The 20,148-nt window shown below is 44.2% G+C and overlaps 1 protein-coding gene across 7 annotated transcripts in view; it reads right to left on the bottom strand.

Annotated features, from left to right (window-relative positions):
- HSPG2 (heparan sulfate proteoglycan 2) overlaps positions 1–20,148 on the bottom strand; it is a 1,237,996-nt gene that overhangs the window by 200,336 nt on the left and 1,017,512 nt on the right. For all 7 annotated transcript variants that reach the window (XM_069610942.1, XM_069610946.1, XM_069610944.1 and 4 more), the window contains 5 exons: positions 19,137–19,316; positions 17,677–17,937; positions 12,006–12,168; positions 11,056–11,153; positions 2,746–3,012 (listed from right to left, as the gene is read on the bottom strand). In XM_069610942.1, coding sequence (XP_069467043.1) covers positions 2,746–3,012; positions 11,056–11,153; positions 12,006–12,168; positions 17,677–17,937; positions 19,137–19,316 — 969 coding nt within the window. The remainder of the gene's footprint in view (positions 1–2,745; positions 3,013–11,055; positions 11,154–12,005; positions 12,169–17,676; positions 17,938–19,136; positions 19,317–20,148) is intronic.

Genomic DNA, 20,148 nt, shown 5'->3' with positions numbered 1-20,148 from the left:
ATCCTGAATGAGTGGAGCCTTTTTTCCACTCCTTCGTTCTTATGGACTCTGTCTTTTGGAACTCTGTTCTTTGAGTTTAACTGTCCTATGGAGTCTACTTTCCTCCATACCCCCTTTTAAGGTATATGCATTTTACTATTGCAGCACACAGCTCCTTATGGGCAGTGTTGCTGGGTACCCTTTGGGTCCTCCTTTGAGATTATTTTCTAAATCCTACAGTAACTACAGTTCTTAAGGATGAGGGATACTTAGTATCTCTCCTAAAACTGTATAGCCTGAGATATTGCCACACACCACCTTCTGTGGGGTGCTAAGGGGATATTTTGTATCCCGCTTCTCTCTGCTCCTGTGACTCTTATGTCACATAGACAATCTTCTAGCTATGGCTGGCGGCTGTGGACGTATTCTACCAACTATCGTGTAATGTGCTGCAGGCTATGTCCATAGACCCGGTTAGGCACACTAAGGTCACAAGAATTAACTTGGTCGCTCCTTTCTTTTTTCGCCATTACTAGCATGGTTGTTCTTTGTCAGCTCTTCTTCTACCGTCCTGGGAGGGGAAGGCCTGTGTGTGTGTTTTGCCTTTGGCGGGAACCCTTGGGTGTCCCAGTTTAGGCTCCAGTGTATCTGGGCAGGCAGGAAATGGGGGAGGAGGTTTTCACCACCCTGCCCTTTGGCTGCTTGAGTGCCTGCATGGAACCAGCTCCCACTGGGGGTCTGGCTGTCCTGATTGGACAGCCACCCACCCCTTTCTGTAAATTGCCGAGAGAGACTGCAGAGGAGTGTGTGGTGGACCTGTATAAAAAGGTGAGGGTCCTGAGGTGAAAGTTAAGTCGACCAATGGAAACTGAAGTAACCGAAAAAGATGACCTGAGACACCTGCAGACCCTTTGCAACACTGTAATGCGACCACTGCTGTCCTGACACTATTTTCCTTGCAACAGAGGAACTCCTAAGGGGATGACTCCTTCCCTTTGACTGGTGGGAACAACCCGTCCCAAGACGAACTTTGATTGAGCCATCCCCAGAGGTCCTGTGAGTTTCCAGAGCTGCAAAACCCCAATACCATGAGACCTGTTGCCGATTCTGAGCACATCATCGCGGTGAGGCTGAATTCGTCCCAAGTCTTTGCTGAGCCCTCAAGGAGACTCCAAGGACCCGATCCAACTCGTCCAGGGACCCTCAGCAGAGTGTGGTACTGTAAGAAGCGAAGACAATTGATCGGGTGAATCACGTCCAGTGTTGGTGCTGCAGAAAAGGCGCCAGAACCTCAGACTGACCAGAGAAGTTGCTGAAAGCCGTGCCAGAGGTCCTCCCGAGAGACTGCTGTTGAGAGATCCCGTCCATTGTGCTGCCTTTTGTCATCAGACTAAAGAATCCAGAGGTCGGGTCCAGTGTTGCAACATCGAGGAGAACCCAGCTACGATCCTTTCTTCAAACCTAAGGTGCTGAGGGGAGAAAGGTATTGCTCACATTGATCCGTGAAGTGGCTCCAGAGCATTGGAGTGCACATAGAGGTGTCCAGGGTACCCCCTCTTACCTCTGCCTCAAGCTGCTGCTTGTGTCCCTTTAGCAAGCCCTTAACAGGGTCTCTGACATTGGTTTAATCTTGATATATCGTAAAGACTAGAGACTTAAAAGTATCCACAGGAACCTTTTCGTATTCTGCTGCTTGTCAAGACTTTAAGCCCTCTGTGAACTGCCTTTAGCTAGGGTTGTTTTGAAACTTAAAAGACTTGATGTGTGAAGCAACTTCCTCTAGGACCTTAAGCCTTCTTAGTATAACATTAACAAACTATTTTGCTTCCCAAAAGTCGCTATCTTATATGTGTATGCAGAGTAAATGTCTTCACCGTATTTCTGCTAAGATTCGAGAGTGTGCATTATTACCGACAATACGACAGAACTGCCATTACTGTCAAAAGCTGTAACAAATGTAACCGCGAGTAACTATAAACTAAGCAGAGCCTTTGAAAAGTATTCATAAGTATTCCAAGTATTTTAAAGTGAATCTTGTGTAAATATAATAAATCTATATTTTAATATACGTGTATGTGTAAGGGTTTCTTTGATGTGCATTACTAACTAGGTTAAGTGTACTTACCTACAGCTCACATCTTCCTCTTATCATAAGCCTTACTGCTCTGCCCCTCTACCAAGGTTCCAGCAGTAGTACAGACTGATACTAAGAGTTGGGGATCTACAAACCACTGGGATAATTTTGTGAAGTCCTACCTTACAGAGGACGTTGGGAAAACTCCCCTTATAGGCACTTCCTGCTAAGATCCATATGTAACCTGCATTTCAGTGGTTCCGAATGTTGGCATTGCTAACAAAGCCTAAGTGGGGGTCATAGTAACCTCTTATTTACAGTGCTCCCATAATTCAACAAAATCATTGCCAGCAAGCGGTATATAAAAGCCAAATTATTATTCCTTCGATCATTGATTTGAAATCTCATAATATCAGCCCCACCCAACCCCTCCACTGTGCAAGGATGGTGCACAGATAGTGGTTAATGTGCACAGATGGGGAATTCACTTTTTTATACTTCCCCATTTCAGACTCTCCTAAAGCACACTGCTAACTGATACCTAACATTTTTTGAATCCAGTTTGCACATGATGGAAAAATGCATAGTTTGCCAAGTCAAGTGTATAGTATTGCATTTTTTCAGAAGGAAGGGACTATGTAGAAGCCTCAGAACTAAACGAGAAAGTGACCCCATGTATTTGGTACACTCACATTGCACATGAAGGATGACATGTGAATGCACAGTACCAACATCATTTGTGGCAGTGCAGCGGTACTGTCCGGCGTCCGACTGCTTCACCTCCTCAATCTTCAGCATTCCTCCCTGGAGGACCACATCTGAAGGAATGTGACTGCCCACCTTACTCCAGGTGACACTGGGCTTGGGGTCTCCAAATGCCAAGCACTCAAACTCCACGGCATTACCCACCAGCACAGTCTGCACAGAGGTCCGCACATTGATCATCACCTTTGGCAGAGCTACAGAAGAGAGGGATAGAAGGAATTCACAAGGTTAGTCAAACTTTCTTACCAACTTGAAGGGAGTCATTCATAATTTACATGCACAGAACCCAAATCCCCTCCATTCTTTACAAGTCTGTTTAATTTGTCTTCAATAGGAATTGAATTATTTGTCTTCAACAGGAAACCATACGCTTCTCAGTTGCTAACGTAGGCTTCTTGCTAGGTAGTTCACAGGATATAAAACAAAGGAAAAACTACTACCAACTATTTCTCCACTGTATCAGTAGGTGTTCATGCAAGGACTGAAGAAAGAGGCTAGGTCTGCTATGGTTTGCACTGCTGACTTGACTTGCCAATAATACTGAAGCATTGAGGAGCTCACTTGTAATTTTCATCTAGAGCAGGGGTGTTTGTGTTCTGCCACAAAACATAATGCAACGAACCAGATCATCACTGAAGGGGCTGTCAAAATAGCATCTTATATCGGGAAAGGGGTAATGCGACTGCTTTAATTGTGAAATCCATACTACGTGCAATATTACACACCAGTTAAGGGAAAATACTACTGCAACTGGCAGTAATGTATAACAAATACAGTCCTAGTAGATTTTAGGCTACACTAAATGGCAAAGGAAAAAAAAAACTTGGGAGTTTAAGATGCCTACAGCACTACCATTTTCAACACATTCTTGTAAAATATTGGTATGCCCAGTCACAGATGTGTTTATTTCAAGTAACATTTTTTTTCTCTTTACTTCAATACATCCCAGTCAGTCTGCTCCCTTTGTTCTAGAATGAGGTTATCTATGAAGATATACATGGTCCCCACTGTTGAGGTGGATTTCCAAAATCAACCCTGGTGTGGATTCTGGGAGCCCAACCTATTATGCTGAACAGGAAGACACTGGGGACTAGTCAAACCCAATCAAGGTAAGGTAGCAGAGCGGCAAGGCTAAGTCTCAGGAGGGGTGCAAGAGTTATCTAGGGCTGCAATGGGTCAATACAGAACACCAATAATTCCAGTTAGACAGGTAAATACCATTAAGATTGGTTTTTCAAATCTGGCCTGGTGGACAGATTATAGGAGACCACCCTAGTTATAGTGAAAAGGGACCGTCAGAGGTTAGCCAAAACCCAATCAAGGTAGTAATGGAGAGCAGTCCAGGCTATCCTCAGAGTGTGAGTGGGGTCAGGGGCCCTCAATAAGTCCACACAATAATTACATGTTTTACAGTAAAAGTACAGTTATTTTTTCTAGGATTGCTACACACACTGAAAAATGAAACAGGTGATGTGAAACAGAATACTCTAAGAAACAAATATATACACTCACCATAGGTTTATAAATTCATTAAGTCACTTATTCAGCAAGCACATACATGCAATAACGATGGAAACAAGTCACAAATTAATTCCTTAACTTAAGCAGTCTAAACCCTAAGAAGAATGGGACCTTGTGCCCAAATGTCACAAGAGCCACAATGTTTTTACCCAGAAAGGAGTCTCTGAAGGCACGTTATAATTCACTTGTGTTGGTGGATGAATGAAAATACTCAATTTTACCAAGGTAAGTAAACGTTCTTTTGTATTTCAGGAGTTACTTCCCAGGTTTGACGACCAAAAGGAAGTGTAATGGAAGATTTAAGAGACAAAGAGGCTTGTTGCCAATGTTATCCTATGGAGGACAGATACGCTCGTGTTTACTTAACACTCCCCTCCGCCCCATTGCCCTCCCCCAACTCTGATTTTTCCAGATGACGTTGTGGATCGTCTGGGAGTAGCTGGAGGTTGAATTTCCCACCATTGATTACAGTGAGAGGTGTTGAGGAGTTGGATTCTTCCGGTCAGATACAGCTGCAAGATGCAACCCCAGGCAATGAAAAAATGCAAGAACTACTAGTGCAGGCCTCTGCAGGACACTTCACAGCACGGGGGAAGGAGAGTGCCAGTGACTGTCTCAGCACACAGGTGACAACAGGCGTCCTAGTCGTGATCAAAGAAGATTTGCCAGGCCAGGATCCCTTAAAGCTGGGATGCTGAAATTCAGAGGGAAGACTACTTGTGGCACAAGCTGGCGACTATCAAAGTTCCAGGGGCAGCTGCAGAACGGCGACGGTTCTGGGGAGGCAGCCCATGAGAGAGCTGATCAGTCCACCAGGTGTTCCAGGGACACTTCCAAAGGCTCAGGACGGCTGGATCCTCGAAAAGGTGTCAAGGCTAGTTGTTCCCACTAGTCCAAGGGCTGAAGCACCGCTCGGAGTCTTCGGAGATCAGGTAGTCCCACAGGGCTTCACCATACTAGAAGTATAAGGGATGCCAGGCCTCTTCAGGAGTTGTCTTTGAATCATCAGTTGGCTGTTTCTCTACGAGAGATTCTTGGCCCTAATGCCGATCTGAAGAAATGGCTGCAGCAGTCCTTTTTATTTATTGGTTTACAGTTTTCATAAAATGTTTACCATAATACATCATGACATGATAGATCATAATACATTTAAACATTCAATAGTTTGTCTAAAACAGTTTCCAAGAATTTAGTTAATGCATATGACCAACCAGCTCCCTTCCCTGCATAAAGGGCCTCCGACCAAGCTTCAGCATTTAGACCAAACAATGCCACTAGGTGATTAAGCACAAGGTTCTTAGACTTCCCAATTTTGGGCTAAACAGAACCAAATGTTTAAGTGACTCCTCCTTCGCGTCGCAAAGTCTGCATTTTGAATGTGGACTTAAGCCATATCTATGAAGAGTAGTATTGTTGTGGAGAATGTTCAACGGGAATCTCATGAACATTTGTCGATGTTTGACACTTGGAAACCTTGTCAGGTAGGCTGGAGTGTGGTTGTAAGCGCCTAACAAGAACTTTGTTTCTGTGTGCATCTTCGAGAAGCCTCTTTTTGTTTCCGTCTCTTGACAGTCCTGAGTCCACACCATTTTCTTTACATAGCATGGGTTTTTAGCCAGCGTCTCTTTCGAGGTACTGAGATCGGTCAGAACCTGAAGACATGTTTAGGACCAAATCTCGAATGGCCAATCCATATAACTTCCAGATTTAGATGTTAAGATGGAGAATTGAGGAGGGCAAGATGGACTGATTTTATTGAAGAGTTGTAGCGTGCTCCATTTAACTCTTGCGTACAAAAAGGGAGGAGGCCAATCTCATGGCGGATGACGGCTAATGGAACTGCGTTCGGCAGTTGTAGTACTGAACGCCAGAATTTTCCTTCCAGTTGATTCCATGTGTCCCAAAGAAGACTAAGACATGCCTTTGCACCGTATGTCAAGGTGGAGACAGCTTTCTGATTATAAAAGCGTACAATCGGGATGAGTGAACATTTATCGTATTTGTGCCCTATAAGATTAGCTTGAGCCGATAATTGGATGACTTTTCTGGCTAGATGATCGTGCCATGGAACTTCCTTTGCATGTGCACTAATTATTATGCCTAGGTACTTGATTGAAGGCACTGGCTGCAAGCGGAGGTTATTCAAGAACCAGACGAGATTTTTACTTTTCCGAGTACTTTTTTTTTCTAGAATTAGTACTTGATGCGCAGTCCGTTTCAATCCAGGTATTTCTGAACAGTTGTCAATTTTTGTTGGAGATCTCAAGGTGTTCTAAGACCAACAATCATCAGCATAAAACAACCAACCAATCATTTGGTTGTTTATTTTAGGTGAACTGGAGGGTGCGGGATCCATAATATGTCTGATGTCTGCAATTAAAAAATAAAACAGAAATGCTGCGCGAGGGCAACCTTGCTTAAGGCCCATTGTGGTTATGATGAATTTAGACAGGAGGCCTTGTTGGTTTAATCTGATGTGCATCGAGGGGCCGGTATACAAGACTTTGGTTGCATTTAATAGCTCTGGTGGACATCGGGCTACTGTCATCTTTAACCATTAGCGTTCTCTATTGATGATGTCAAAAGCACTTTCAAGATCAATGTATGCCATATAGATAGTGAGGTCCTCTCGCAGAGTTTTCAACTTCAATAAATTGTGCCAAAATAAGTCCAAACTACACCCCACACCTTTAACAAAGCCGGTTTGTCCCTTATCCAAGGCTCCAATTCTGTTGGCCCATTCTGTAAGACGTTTTAGAAGTACTGACGCAAAGATATTGCCCAGGACATCTAACAATGCTATTGGCCTTTAGTTGATGGGGTTCGTACGTTCTCCTTTTTTGAATATAGGTATGATGATACTTTTTTCCAGGAGTTCAGTACGTGACCCTGTGAGGCAATTCTTTGAAATGGCTTGTGAGCTAGAAAAGGGTTAGTAAACAGCCAAGGCCCGGGACTCTGGATGTGCTCTCTTTTTTTATGATGGTCAAAATTTCTTCAGCATCAATGTCAAGATTCCATGAGGAGCTGGTGGTAAGCAGAGGTTGTACACACCATTTTTCAGCTTGGGTGTTATATAAAGTTGTAAAATGTTGAGCCCATGTCTGTTCGGGAGTTGACATTTGACAAACGATTCATGGCACAGAGGTTTGTTCAGGAGTTGCCAAATATTTTGGTTGTTCTTTGTTCCCAATGCCTGCATCATTTTCTCCAAGTCCTTTTGAAACATCTCATGTTTATGGGCTTTGACCCAATTTCGGTACATTTGCTTCCCTCTCTTAATTAAGAGGCTCCTCACTATCAAAGGGGCGAGCCGATGCTCTTTCACATCCATACTCATAATTCGCTTTTTTGTTCAAGCAGTAGATAATCAGCGCAGTGTTTCACGATAGGGTGGTCCTCTGCACTTTTCCTCCTGGGCATTTTCTGATCATCTAGCACTTGTATGCAATTTGTGCTAGTTTTTTGCTTTTCAATCCAGATGTAAAGTTTCTCAGGAAGCAATTTTGGATCTCTGGGGTCCATCCGGATCTGTGTAAGAGTTGGGCCCACTTCTATTGGATGTGGCAAAATTTTCACCACACTTTGATTATATATGGCATAGGAAAGAAAGATTGGGTCCTGGTCACTGGCCAGAGTTGTCATTACTTTCAAAGTTGTTACCTGATCTAAAAGGTTGGCCGAGACGAAAAAGTAGTCCAAGGTCGCTTCAGTTTCACAGTTTTTCCAAGTTTTAGCACCTGGAATGTCTCCTTATGTACTACCATTTAACATATGCAATTGTCTCAGGTCCATTGCCTTTAGCCAGTGGTTTAATCAGATCTTTTTAGGGTTTCCCATTGAGACCAATTGTTTTGTCTCCTCCTCATGTGCTAGACAGTCTGTTTAAATCTCCACAAAGGATAAAACAGGATTCCTGATATTTTACATGCATGTCATCAATCTGATTTGTGACAGAGTCCACGAAATTAGAGCAGATGGATTAGCTTGGATTCCAGTATAGGTTGAATACGACATATTTATGACGATTCATTTTAACGCCGTCTCCACCTTTTATGGAGAGAATTTGTATTAATGGGTTTAGGTATATAGTTTCCACTACTTCTAGGTCAGTTGAGTGTCTCACAAAAATACCCAACCCGGCCGATGGTCTGCCTTTCAACCCCTTCAATGCTTTATTATGGTAGTTACAAATCCTTCAATGAAGGGAGTGTCCAGGAGCCTTAACTCTTATAGACATATGATGTCAATACAGTGTAGCGGTAGAGGTAGACCCTGTATGAGGTGCTTAAATCCACGTGTGTTCCTCTTATCTAAAATTCAGCCTGGAATCGAGTTAAAGTCCACCAATGAAATATCTGCACCATTCAAACAGCCAGTAGTTGTCCAATCGGGGACAACTACTGATTTTACTCTTGCCCAGACTCTCTGGCACCAGGGATATGCAGTGGGACCAGAGGGTCCAACTCCCTTCCTGTGCTACATACACACAAAGGCATCACAAGTATCTGAAAGCAGCAAGTACATGAATTCCCTGCAGCTCTCTGGCCGGCCTCTCTTGGCCCTCCTCCCACTCCCACTTGCAAGGCTAAAAACCTTGGGGTCATCTTCGACTCTGCACTCTCCTTCTCCCCTCACATCTCTGACGTCTCTAAGAAGTCACACTACCAGCTGCACCTCCTTAGAGGTATTTCTTCCTTTCCACTCCTTCCCCCAGAGGCTCACTGTCTCCAGAGCCCTGGTCCTCTCTAAGCTGGACTACTGTAACAGCCTTTATCTAAATCTTCCTGCCTCCACTCTCCGCCCTCTGCAACTTATCCAGAACAGGACTGCGAGACTTGTCCTTGGCCTCAAGCCCAGGGATCGTATCTCTCCAGGACTGATATCTCTGCACTGGCTCCCACTGGCTGTGAGGATTAAGTTCAAAACCCACTGCATTGTACACAAGGCCTTCTGGGGTCTGGGGCCGCAATACCTTCAACTCTCTCTTCCTAAATATCTTCCTTCTCGAGCTCTTCGCTCATCTGCCTCCAACACACTTCGGTTCAGTCGCTTCTCCAAGCAACGAGTTGGTGGCAGATCACTCTTTCGGCAGGGGCCTCCCTCTGGAACAGCCTTCTTGCCTCCCTGAAACTTGAGGAGAACCATCTCCGGTTCTGGAAACACCTCAAAACCTTCCTCTTTGCTGCTTCTGCTTTCTGTCCTCCCCTCCCTTGCTGAATTCCGGACTGATATTGCACTGGTTACCTGGCCACCCTCTTCTGATCTCTGGCCCTGGCCCCGTCAATTGCCCACCTGCACTGCCTCCCTGGCAACCCCTGCACTTGGGGACTGTTTTTCTGTATCCCTTCAGTCCCCCTACCAGCACTTATGTCTGCACTTCCTTGCACTTGCCACTAACTGGCTGTTTATTTGTCTTTTTTTAAAAATCTTATTTATTCCACTTTCCCATGTACTGCACTTTCCCCTCTACCTTCCCTGTGCGCCTTCCCCCCCCCCCCCTTCCCATGCACTTGCGCGATCTGAATGACACCTGGCCTAGTAGGATCGCAGTCTGTCCTCCCTTGCCCCCCCCTTGCCTCATCGCGCCTTGAAACACTTGTGTATAGGCGCGTTATAAATGCCATATCATATCATATTTCCTGGCGTGGCAAGGCAGGTAGAAGACCAAACAACAAGAGAAATATCTTGTGACAGCCATTTTAGGGCACAAAAATAATGCACAAATTGTAGGAGTTTACCTGCCATCACCAGCTTGTCTTCAGGCACATATAAAAGTAACCAAAAATCCTAAGAGTAGAAAGCTAGTGTGATGCAAAAGTATCCCCATTGCACTGTCACTGTAAGGTGCTGCGTGCAATATTAGAAAGTACAAGAATTCGAAAGAGAAAACGATTTCCAGTAGTGATAATCTGAAGGATGGGTCAGTTTCTCCATAACAAATGAGCAAAAGTCAAGTGAAGCTGAAGGCTTTAGTTCCCTTCAAAAAGTTAGAACAGAGCAAAAAGAAAGTGGGTCCATATAAACTATGGAGGGAAACTTGCAAAAAAAAGAAATCTTTCCTAACAAGTACAAAAACATACAATGATTTATAAGGCTTTTAAAATACACACTAAAAGTAAACAATCTAGTCAAATATTGTCGAACACTTACAATAAAATACATCTACATTCACTCTTGTGAGAAAATAGAAAAGCATAGGATTCAAAGAACTGGAAAAAATCTTGTGGCACAGCGATCTAAGGGTGCTTGCCACATTTAGTAGCCCATTGCGCTAAATGCAAAAGTGCACGAGTTAAACGAATAAAAAGCAGTAGGAAAATATCAACTGCCACCAGCCCAACATAAGCACATTGAAACTGTAGCCAAAAAGCCACTATAGAAAAAGGTATAAGGATACAGGGTATCTTAACCGCTCTTCATTTTAGGGTGATGTGTGCATTTGTAACAATACAAGAAATTCACTAAGAGAGTCTCCCAGTACTGATAGTCTTATGGACGGAACAGTTTTCCAATAGGAATGAGCCAAAAGAAAAGTAGTCAAGCAGAAGGCTTTGCTTGCCTCCAAAAAGTCAGATTAGGAGGGCAACTAAAGCAAAAAAGAAAGGGTGGCCCATAGATGTCTATGGAAGGAAAGCAGCAAAGAGACAATCTTTCCGAACACTCAACCATCACATAAAGGAGGAATTGACAAATCATACACTCCCATGCCTTACCTTGAATAACCAGCTTGGCACTGTCTTGGGCTTGTCCAAAAGAGTTGGCTACCCGGCATGTGTAGACACCTTCGCTCCCACGATCCAGATTGGGGATACTGTAGGGTGACAGGTGGCAGAGGTTTAAACATTTCAAATCCGCACTTATGACATCCTCTCAAGGGTTGATGAAGCTAATTTGCTTACCATCAAGCAAGAACATGCCGTTTAGTCCATTATAACAACTCTTGGTAGACTCCAATATAATTTAACGAACCAATGAGCCACACAGTAAAGGCAATTAATGGAGGAATCCATATTAAATGCTGCCAAGGATGGGGGAATAGATGGTCTACAAACTACATATATTTTAACCCATGACCACAAACCTAGCCAAAAGCGGACATAACCATCTGAATACTTTTAATTCCATAGAACACTGCCACTAATGCCCATCCTTAAACTGACACCAAATACATATTACTGGCTTGTTTAATTTGCTCCCTGCTCTGGCATGAAAGGTTTGACAAGGGGCTGTGGTCAATGTAACATGACAAAGATCTGAGATAAGCGTGCCCGCTTAGAGTATATTATTCGAAGGGCAAGCCCATCAGGGGTTTCTGAGACAGTACACACCTCTGCTTACATTTGAAGTGAATGAGGCCTCACAGGGTATTTGGATTCCAAAAAGAGTGCATACTATAGGAGCACTGGTTTCTGTAAATGTGGCTTTATGTCAGGAGGGGCCCCTAACAATTTTAACAACCGCTTCCCTGTACACTACTATCCCCAAAGGGTAAAATAAGTAAAGTTGCATATCGGATTTCACCTATATAAAAGTTACCTTTGTAAATCATGAACAACTCAGCCCCATAGCCATACTGCTCCCACACCCACTATTTCCAGGATAAAACTACCAAACTTCCAATCCCTCATTTTCCTATCCATCTGGTGTTTTGCCCCTGCCTTACCGTAACACTCCATTCCGCACACTGTGTCCAGGTAAAAGATGTCCTCCTTCCTTGAACCATTCGATCCTTGCCCGAGAGTCTCCAGCTACGGCACATGTAAACTCTGCTGTTCCGCCGACACCCTTTATGTCAATTGAGGGTGACACACGTACTGCCAGTGGAGCTAAGAAGGATAGTTATGAGCACTTTGAAGTATTCCATCAATTGTACTTTGCTTTAAATTTTCTCTAGATCTACCCAACACAACAGGAAAATGGTGTCCCCATTATCATGCACATTTCACAAAGCATCCTCCTCATAGTCACACATGCCTTCATAATTCCCTCCCATCATCGCAACTCTGAGCAAGCAATTGCAGTTATCACTCGCACTATTTCACAGTTTCTTTGGTTTAACCACAGCCTGCTATTCTCATACCTGCTCCTGTTTCCCTATGGTTGCCTTAATCTCAACACTGCTGCCTACCAACGTCTTATGGGCTGAATTCACCTGGAGTGTAGGCTTCACTTTGTGAGTGTTAATAATAGTTTTGTTACCAATTTAAATTCATTTTTTATGTGCATGGGAACTATAAGAAACCAATTTCAATTGGCTACATAGACTCCATACCCTGGGACTGACTACTGTCTCCCAGGGCATGTAAAGTCACCATTGGCTTTACTAGTCTTAAATTGTGAACAGAACCAGTACAAACCATCATATTGTGGACGCACTGGTCGGGGCAATTCGATTGCCCCGGGGTCGGTTGTTCGAGGGGGCACTGTCCAGTCCCCCCCCCCCTGACAGAGTTTTGGCTGGTGGCAGTGGATACTACTTTTTATATTCGACTGCAAATATATTCCTATGGGATTTTCCCATTGTTCGAGGCTACCACTTTTTAAAATAGCCTCGAACCTACCGCTGGTTTATTAAATTAATATAAATTCCCCGGTTGGTATTTTTTGCCGAAACTTGGTTCCAAAATGGCGTTTGTGTTCGCTTCTGTGACTCCAACCCAAGTCGATCCCTTTGCTCCACTTTTTGGCGGGCTTCTCCTCTGTCTGGGTACCACAGGGGGTGTGGGAGGGGGTTTAGGCACCCTGGACTGAGTTGCCTCGGCAACTCAAGTCGCACTCTTGTGTAATTGGCCCAAGTGCTGAGCCGCCCGGCTCACCACTTAGCATGTTTGAGTGACAGCTAGGCTGAATGAATGGGGGTTTTCTGCATAAAAGCAGGGCTTTGGGGCCTGGAACTTCAGAAGTCGCCACAGGACCTAAAGAATCCGAGGAGGGAGAAACCGAGCCGACCTGCAATGACGACACCACCGGTGGAGCCCTGCTGAACCGTCTCACCACTTTTCCCGACGACAGAGGAGATCTCCTATCCGGAGAGTATTCTTCGTTTGACTGGTGGGGATAACCAGTTTGCCCGTCTTTTCGCCTTCCTGGACCATCTCGTAGCCGCCTTGCCCGTGCCAAGCACCCCGGCAACCAGAATACCACGGTTTACCACTACCGCGAAGAAAAGGGTAGTACCTTGTAACCGGGAAACTCCGCGGCTGGTTTCTTCCCTGGTAGTGCAACGACCTTCATCTTTCCTCCACGTCGAGACCTCCTCTTCCTCTGGACGAAACACCGACTTGCATCCGCTGCCAGGAACAACTGCCCCCGCTGGAGCGTTCTTCCCATTTCAGGTACTGTGTCCTGCCTGGCTTCCCTTGCGACAGATCGTTCGGGGTGACAGTAAATCCTCGACTTTCTAACCTGGGTTAGCCTGGGGCCTGTTAACTAACTTTTCCTGACTTGATCGCAATCTTCTGTGAACTCTTTACAAAGACTCTTTGGGCATAACCCCACTGTGTGATCCTGGACACATTTTGCTTGCTCTCTCTAAGAGTGGGCTTGGCATTTGAACTTCCTTGCTCTCCAGTAGACTTTGCCTAACCTGCCTCACTGTGGTTCTTTGAAAAGTATTGAAATTTGTGTGCTTTCATAACTTTGCCTTTTCCCTCCCTTTTTCTATAACTTATTAGAGTGCCATTTTATGTTAAGCGCTCACCTCTGTCTGAAAATAAGTGGTGTTTCTCACTAAGACTTGTCTAATAAGTAATTAGGGTTGTATATATATAATAGTGACTGTGTGTTGAAGTTACTTACCTCTTTTTGTGCTAGTGTAATTTACAAGTCTGTCTTTAAATAAATAATTATATACTTTTTACACCAAAGCTCTGGTCAGTGTTTGCTTGTGCTACTGTAGCTCTGTACCTATCATGTATACTCTATATACTGCCTAACTCATCTTGAGAGAGGTCTGACTGCTCAGCCACAGCTACCAGGTAAATCTGGGTGGCACAGACTGCTACCAATTGGGTTTACTGCCAACCACCTGTAGTCCTAAATCTTTTTCAGTGGTCCCTATGGGAACTGCACAGGTTTCTGCCTAACACCTTGCTCCCTCCTTCTTGCTCTGTCGGCATGGAACTTTGAAGAAGCAGCTCTGTTGACCTGCTGGTGGAGTTTCCTGCCGGTGCCACTGTTTTTAGCCCTCATCGGGCCATACTCGCTGGATGCAGTGGCTTAGACACAACCCGGTTGGTATTTTCTCCTACAAGAAGCCTTGGCCAGGCTTCCAGCGTTCTCCAGCTAACTCCACTTCAGTGCCGAGTTGAGCTTTCCTTTTAAAGTCTTGCTCCCCCATTTCACTGTAAATTCATTTGTACACTAGCTAATTTTTCAGCGTAACTATCTTTCCCTGACGTGTATTGCACGGGTCATCTTTTCTAAAAATGTACTGTAAGGGTGTGGAAGGCGGAGACAAACACAGGTGCCATGCTTTTGGGAAAATACTTATTTATACCAAAGAGATAAGGAAACCTAGCTATCCCTAACTCTAAGAGGGATTTCCTTGCCTCATTAAAACACTAAGGAAATGTCAGAACATCTGAAAATAAAGTGTCCAGCATCAACATCCTACTTCTATCCCTTACACTTATAACGAAACTAACCTAGATTTGTCTCTTCTTGATCCAGAAGAATGACTCTTCTTCTGGATGTGTGTGGTTAACCAAATAGGGAGAATGTCTCCCTTTCCCTGGCCTTTCTATGGCTTCTCTTTGCAGTTCAATATGGTTGGGGGAAGGTCTCCATTCCCCTGACCTTTCTTGGCAGTTCAACAGACATCCCTGGTGCACTCCCTTGCTAGGGACTGCCGAATGAGGTTGGGAGAAGATCTTCCTTCCCCAGACCTTGTTTAGGTTTGCTTACAACCGTTCTGCCGGCAACCCTGGTGTACTCTCCAGCCATGGATTGTTTTGGGCCCCAAACACCGTTGCAATGGTTTATATCAAACAGGTCCCAGACACCTTCGTATTGATTACTTGGCTTTGGGTCCCCGCACCCTTCACAATGATTTCTCACACGGGTCCCAGACCTCTTCGTATTGGCTTCTTTGAAGACAGAGTTCCCCAGGTAGCCCCCATACCTTCTCTCTGTCTCCCGATCGTCTGCCTCCTTCCCATGTCTCTTTGTGCATTCTGATGTGTCTCCTTCGCTCTAGTCTGTGTTCACGCTGTGTTACATGTCTCTCCTTCACTTCTGTGGAGCCGCATAGTGGGTACCAGATCGGCTTTGCCATGAGACATTCCCCTGTGCTGGGGTACACTGCCATGTCCGGTTCCAGCACTTCTGTTGTCGCCAGAGCAGATAAGGACGCCTGGACTTTCATCGTGTCCCGGTCCACTGCTCCAGGCTCCGCTCGACCTGAAGCAGGAAAGGACCTCTGCTCGCAGTGCCTCAGAGGAGGGAATGACAGCAATGTCAGTCCCTCTTCCATCTTTAAGCCGCATGAGGTTTGGCCACGCTCCACCCAGTTCTCCGAGTGTTGCATATGGCTCTGCCCCTCTTCCTCGTCACAGTAGTTTGTCTAGCAATCCAACATAGTCATCCCTGCACTCCCTCGTCCCAGTAGTACAGGTTTAGAAGGATTGACATAAGTACATGGAGAGGCTGTCAAGATTAGAGGAAGGTAAGGAGGGAGGTGTGAAAGGGGTGGATGAGTGGTGGGAATACTGCATTGGCCCCGGATGTCCTCCCTCTCCAGGAGATTTACCCGCTGAGTACCACCCATAGAGGGACTTTCGGGTAGCAGCCTCATCTCCTTGACCTCATGGAAAGTTTTTCCTCCCTCGGAGAGAAGGAACATCATAGGATTCGTCACAGTATCCCGATTTGTTGGAGGTCTTTGGATATGTCTAAGAATTATTTCACCATCTAGCACTGTTAATTCTAATGTGTGCATCTGGATTATTCAAATACTGTGCCATAATGTGCCAGAGATATCAGGAGTGTTGATGTTCACATGGGGGGAATTTAGGACTGTTTTCCCTGTGTGATAAAATAACTGTTAGGAACTTTTTTTGTTGTTGCTACTTTCCTTCCATGGAATTCTATGGGCCACCACTTTCTTTTTACTATTGTTTGCTTTCTGACCTGACTTTTTGGAGGTAGGTAAATCCATCAGCTTTACTTTCCTTCCTTTTAGCTCACTCTTATGGCAAAACTGATAGTTCCTAAAACTGTCAGTACTGGAAGATTATGTCTCCCTTAGTGGGTTGCTTGTATTTTGAAAGCAGTACACATCACCTTAAAGTGAAGTGTAGTTAGGATACGTTTTACCCATATAACTTTCTTTTGTAACTTTGTGGTTACAAAAACAATGTGTCCCGGATGGACTGGTCACAGCAAATACTTTTCTACCGGGTAAATTTTTTACTCGTACACACTTACATTTTACTACATAATGCCATAAAGAGTAGCATTTACTCTAAACTGGGCGTGCCACAAGATTTTCACCAGTTATTTGGCCATTTTATACTTTGGCCTTCCTGCCCTCTGAGGTCTAGAATTGCCATAGATGGAAATTCTCTGCTTTCCCAGGCAAGGTTGCGTTTTGTGTTTATAAATATACTGTGCATGTTTTAATACTGTGTTTTATGTGTATACTTATTTGAACTAAGATCTATATGTGTAACATAATGTATATATTTTTCAGTATATCAGTGCAATATATGTTTCTACGGAAACGTGTGGGGACTAATTGTACCTTGGAGTTGGCCAACTACCCCCAGTTGAGAGTTAAGACTTATCGCTTGGTCATGTTACCTTTAAGGGAGCTTTGTCTTCCCTTTTTCACTGGTGTGTTAGCCTCCTGCTGAACCCACCAACAAGGGTTAGTGGTTCTGGATACCTCGGAGGGTTGTACAAAAACTGCCTTACCAATTAGGTAGCAACAAACAATCCACATCATCATCATGCCTTTTTGGGGCTGTGAAAAATGGCAGTCTTCTAGACTTTGTTTGAAGATCTGGAGCCGATTTGCAGCTTTGAGAATTAGTGTAACCACTCCAGTGGGTAGTTTATACAAATTAAGATTATGGAGGAGAAAAATAATGACTTGCAGTCTGGCAATTGTGCGCTAGCATCCATGTAAACAACCACAAAATTCCCCTACTTCCAAAAAAGCTAGAGAGTAGGTACAAGAATGTTATGCCAATATAATCAATGCCAGACACATGCATAAAATAATGTTACCTCGGCAGGGATGGCTTAAATTAATTTGTGTCAGTCCTTGTCTAGTGGCTGCCTATCCACAATTGTGTCATCTATGCCCCTTCCTTTGTCGATTCAGTACTTACCCTGTATTCTGACGTCTGCAAATGCCTCTCCTGTGCCCACTTTGTTGGTCACTTGGCAGCGGTACCTGCCAGCATCTTCGGCTGTGGCCAAGTTAATATGGAGAACACCATCACGCACACTGGCCTTTTCAGAGAGGGTGGCATTGACTTTACTCCACTGAAAACGGAGCGGTGGAGTTCCGTGGGCCAGACACTGCAGCTGGATCAGGTCACCTACACGCACAGACACATCATCGGGCAGGCTGGTGGCATAGGGGGGTGCTGCAGTTAACATAAAGGACAACTTTAGATAACACACAAGACCTGGCAAAATAGAACTGCTTTTAATCAAAAGATTAGGCAAAGCCATGTTGGTTAAACTTCCTGCAAAACATTCATACCACTCATCAAAACATCATGACCTGCCAATCAGTAATTCACTGTTTCTACCAATGTTTTCACTGGAAAAGGCACTTAATAGGAATCACTATTGAGCATGAAAATGTATCCATCATTTTCTTTCAAAGGTTGAATATGTGAATGGGTGTTTTAGGTAGGAATACGTGTCCCTGAGGACTCTAGAAGAAGAACAAATTAAAGGCAGGAAACAAAAGACATGCTAGACTCCACATTCTGATTAGCATGGAGAATACCCAGAGTGAGACATAATGACAGTTTCTGAACCCAGGAAATAACAACGAGTACCTTCACTGAAAATACTTTCAATCCCCAGTCAGCTACTTAGACATGATTAGATGGCCATGGGAGAGTGGACGTGAACATATGTTCCGATTTTTAAATTAACGCTGAGATCATTTACAGATGCACAGTGGCAAATCTATTCTCAAAATGACAACAGCAAGTTGGAGAATTATGAATACAGAGTTGTCAGACTAAAGGACTGCATGGAACAACTCTCGGGGTAGTAGGGGATGTGACCCAGTGGGGAAAATAATACAACCACTGCCAGAGGAAGACACCCAGGCATTTAAGCCAGTTTCCTCTTGGAGGACAAAGGTATGAGGTAAATACTTTTCTTGGTCAGTCCTTAATAGCAACATTCTCTGGAGATCTACTAAATTAATTTAAATGCAGTTACTCTAAATTAGTGCCATTTACATTGTCAGTGTTTGTTTTTTTCCAAAACCCTGGGGTGGTTTAGTGAGGTGGATATTCCCGGCATATACCACACACCTAGAACTGCTCTGCACACGCATATTACACTAGAGTACCTGATGCACAAAGTACTGAGATGCTTAACATCAAAGAGCATTTTGGGGGACTGAGCCAGGATGGCTACTCCTCACTTTGCGATGCCAAACTCGCTGTGCCCACATTTTCTGCATGTGAGTAAAGCCTGTCTACAAACTAGTACCCAACAGTGAAAAGAAAACTAGGGTGTAAGTCTCAGAATGTCGATGTGCAAATCGGGCAACAGTAATTATTCTGGAACACCACAGAGGATCATAAAAGGAACTTACTCTCCACGTCAAGGGTGATGAAAGCTTCTGAAAATCCAGCCGTACTGGAAGCATTGCAGATATACTGACCAGAGTCCTGCTGGGCGACTTTAGGAATGATCAGTGTGTTATTAACCACCTGGTGCTGCCAGGGTAAGGGAGCCCTCAGTTTGGACCACGTAATGGTTGGTGTGGGGTTACCTGGAAAAAGTGAAGAGAAATGTCATTAGTCTGAAGTTTTAACTTTATGAAGTCACAGTTTCCTGGGTATTACAGAGTTAGATTTCATTAGGCCAACACTTTGTGAGGTTTATGCTGCCAAATACATAGCAGAAAATATAACAGCAAAATACATTAGTAACTGATCTTAGAAATACTCTTCTGACACCTTAAAAGTGGCGCCATCTTTCAGTGGCCACCATTCCATTTTGTGCCATTTAGCTAAACACCACGTTCACTTCAAATTAGGCCTGAAAGTCTTTCTGCATTTAAAGAGAGCTAAGCCACACAGTCAGTGTACATGATAGGATGCAAAACAGTACCAACATTAGTCATGTCCTCATTGTTTCAAGAAGCAGAATTTGTCATCCTTTCCCATAGAACTGTCCACAATAAAACTGAAAACATTGAAAAGTAATGAGTCATGCGCCTAGAGGCCTGCACTAATGAAAAACAAGAGTGCAAGCGGAGCAAGACACTGCCAAAATACTGAAGCAGGCCTGAAACGCTACTGCCCCCCCCCCCTGGCGGTCTTCTGCCCCAAAACGTACACATAGATAACAGACTGGTAATACAGAAAATCCCAGTAAATGTGCTATTGTCAGGCTACTAGCAGACATCTTTTTTCGTAAGACCTTAATTGCAGGATAAATAGTTTCAGTCCCAAGTTGGTCCCACGGAATACAACGCCATTGTTTCAATGTGATAGTTGCAGAAATGTGCTATTATGAGGAACAGCAAAACATGGGAACCATCTGGGTGAGTGAATAGCTGAAGTCATGGGAGCGGATAAAAGAAGTGTCAATTAAATGTT

This window comes from Ambystoma mexicanum, chromosome 8, assembly GCF_040938575.1.
Source record: "Ambystoma mexicanum isolate Mex_15411 chromosome 8, UKY_AmexF1_1, whole genome shotgun sequence".
NCBI classification, from domain to species: domain Eukaryota; kingdom Metazoa; phylum Chordata; class Amphibia; order Caudata; family Ambystomatidae; genus Ambystoma; species Ambystoma mexicanum.
This window is presented reverse-complemented; position numbering and strand designations above follow the sequence as displayed.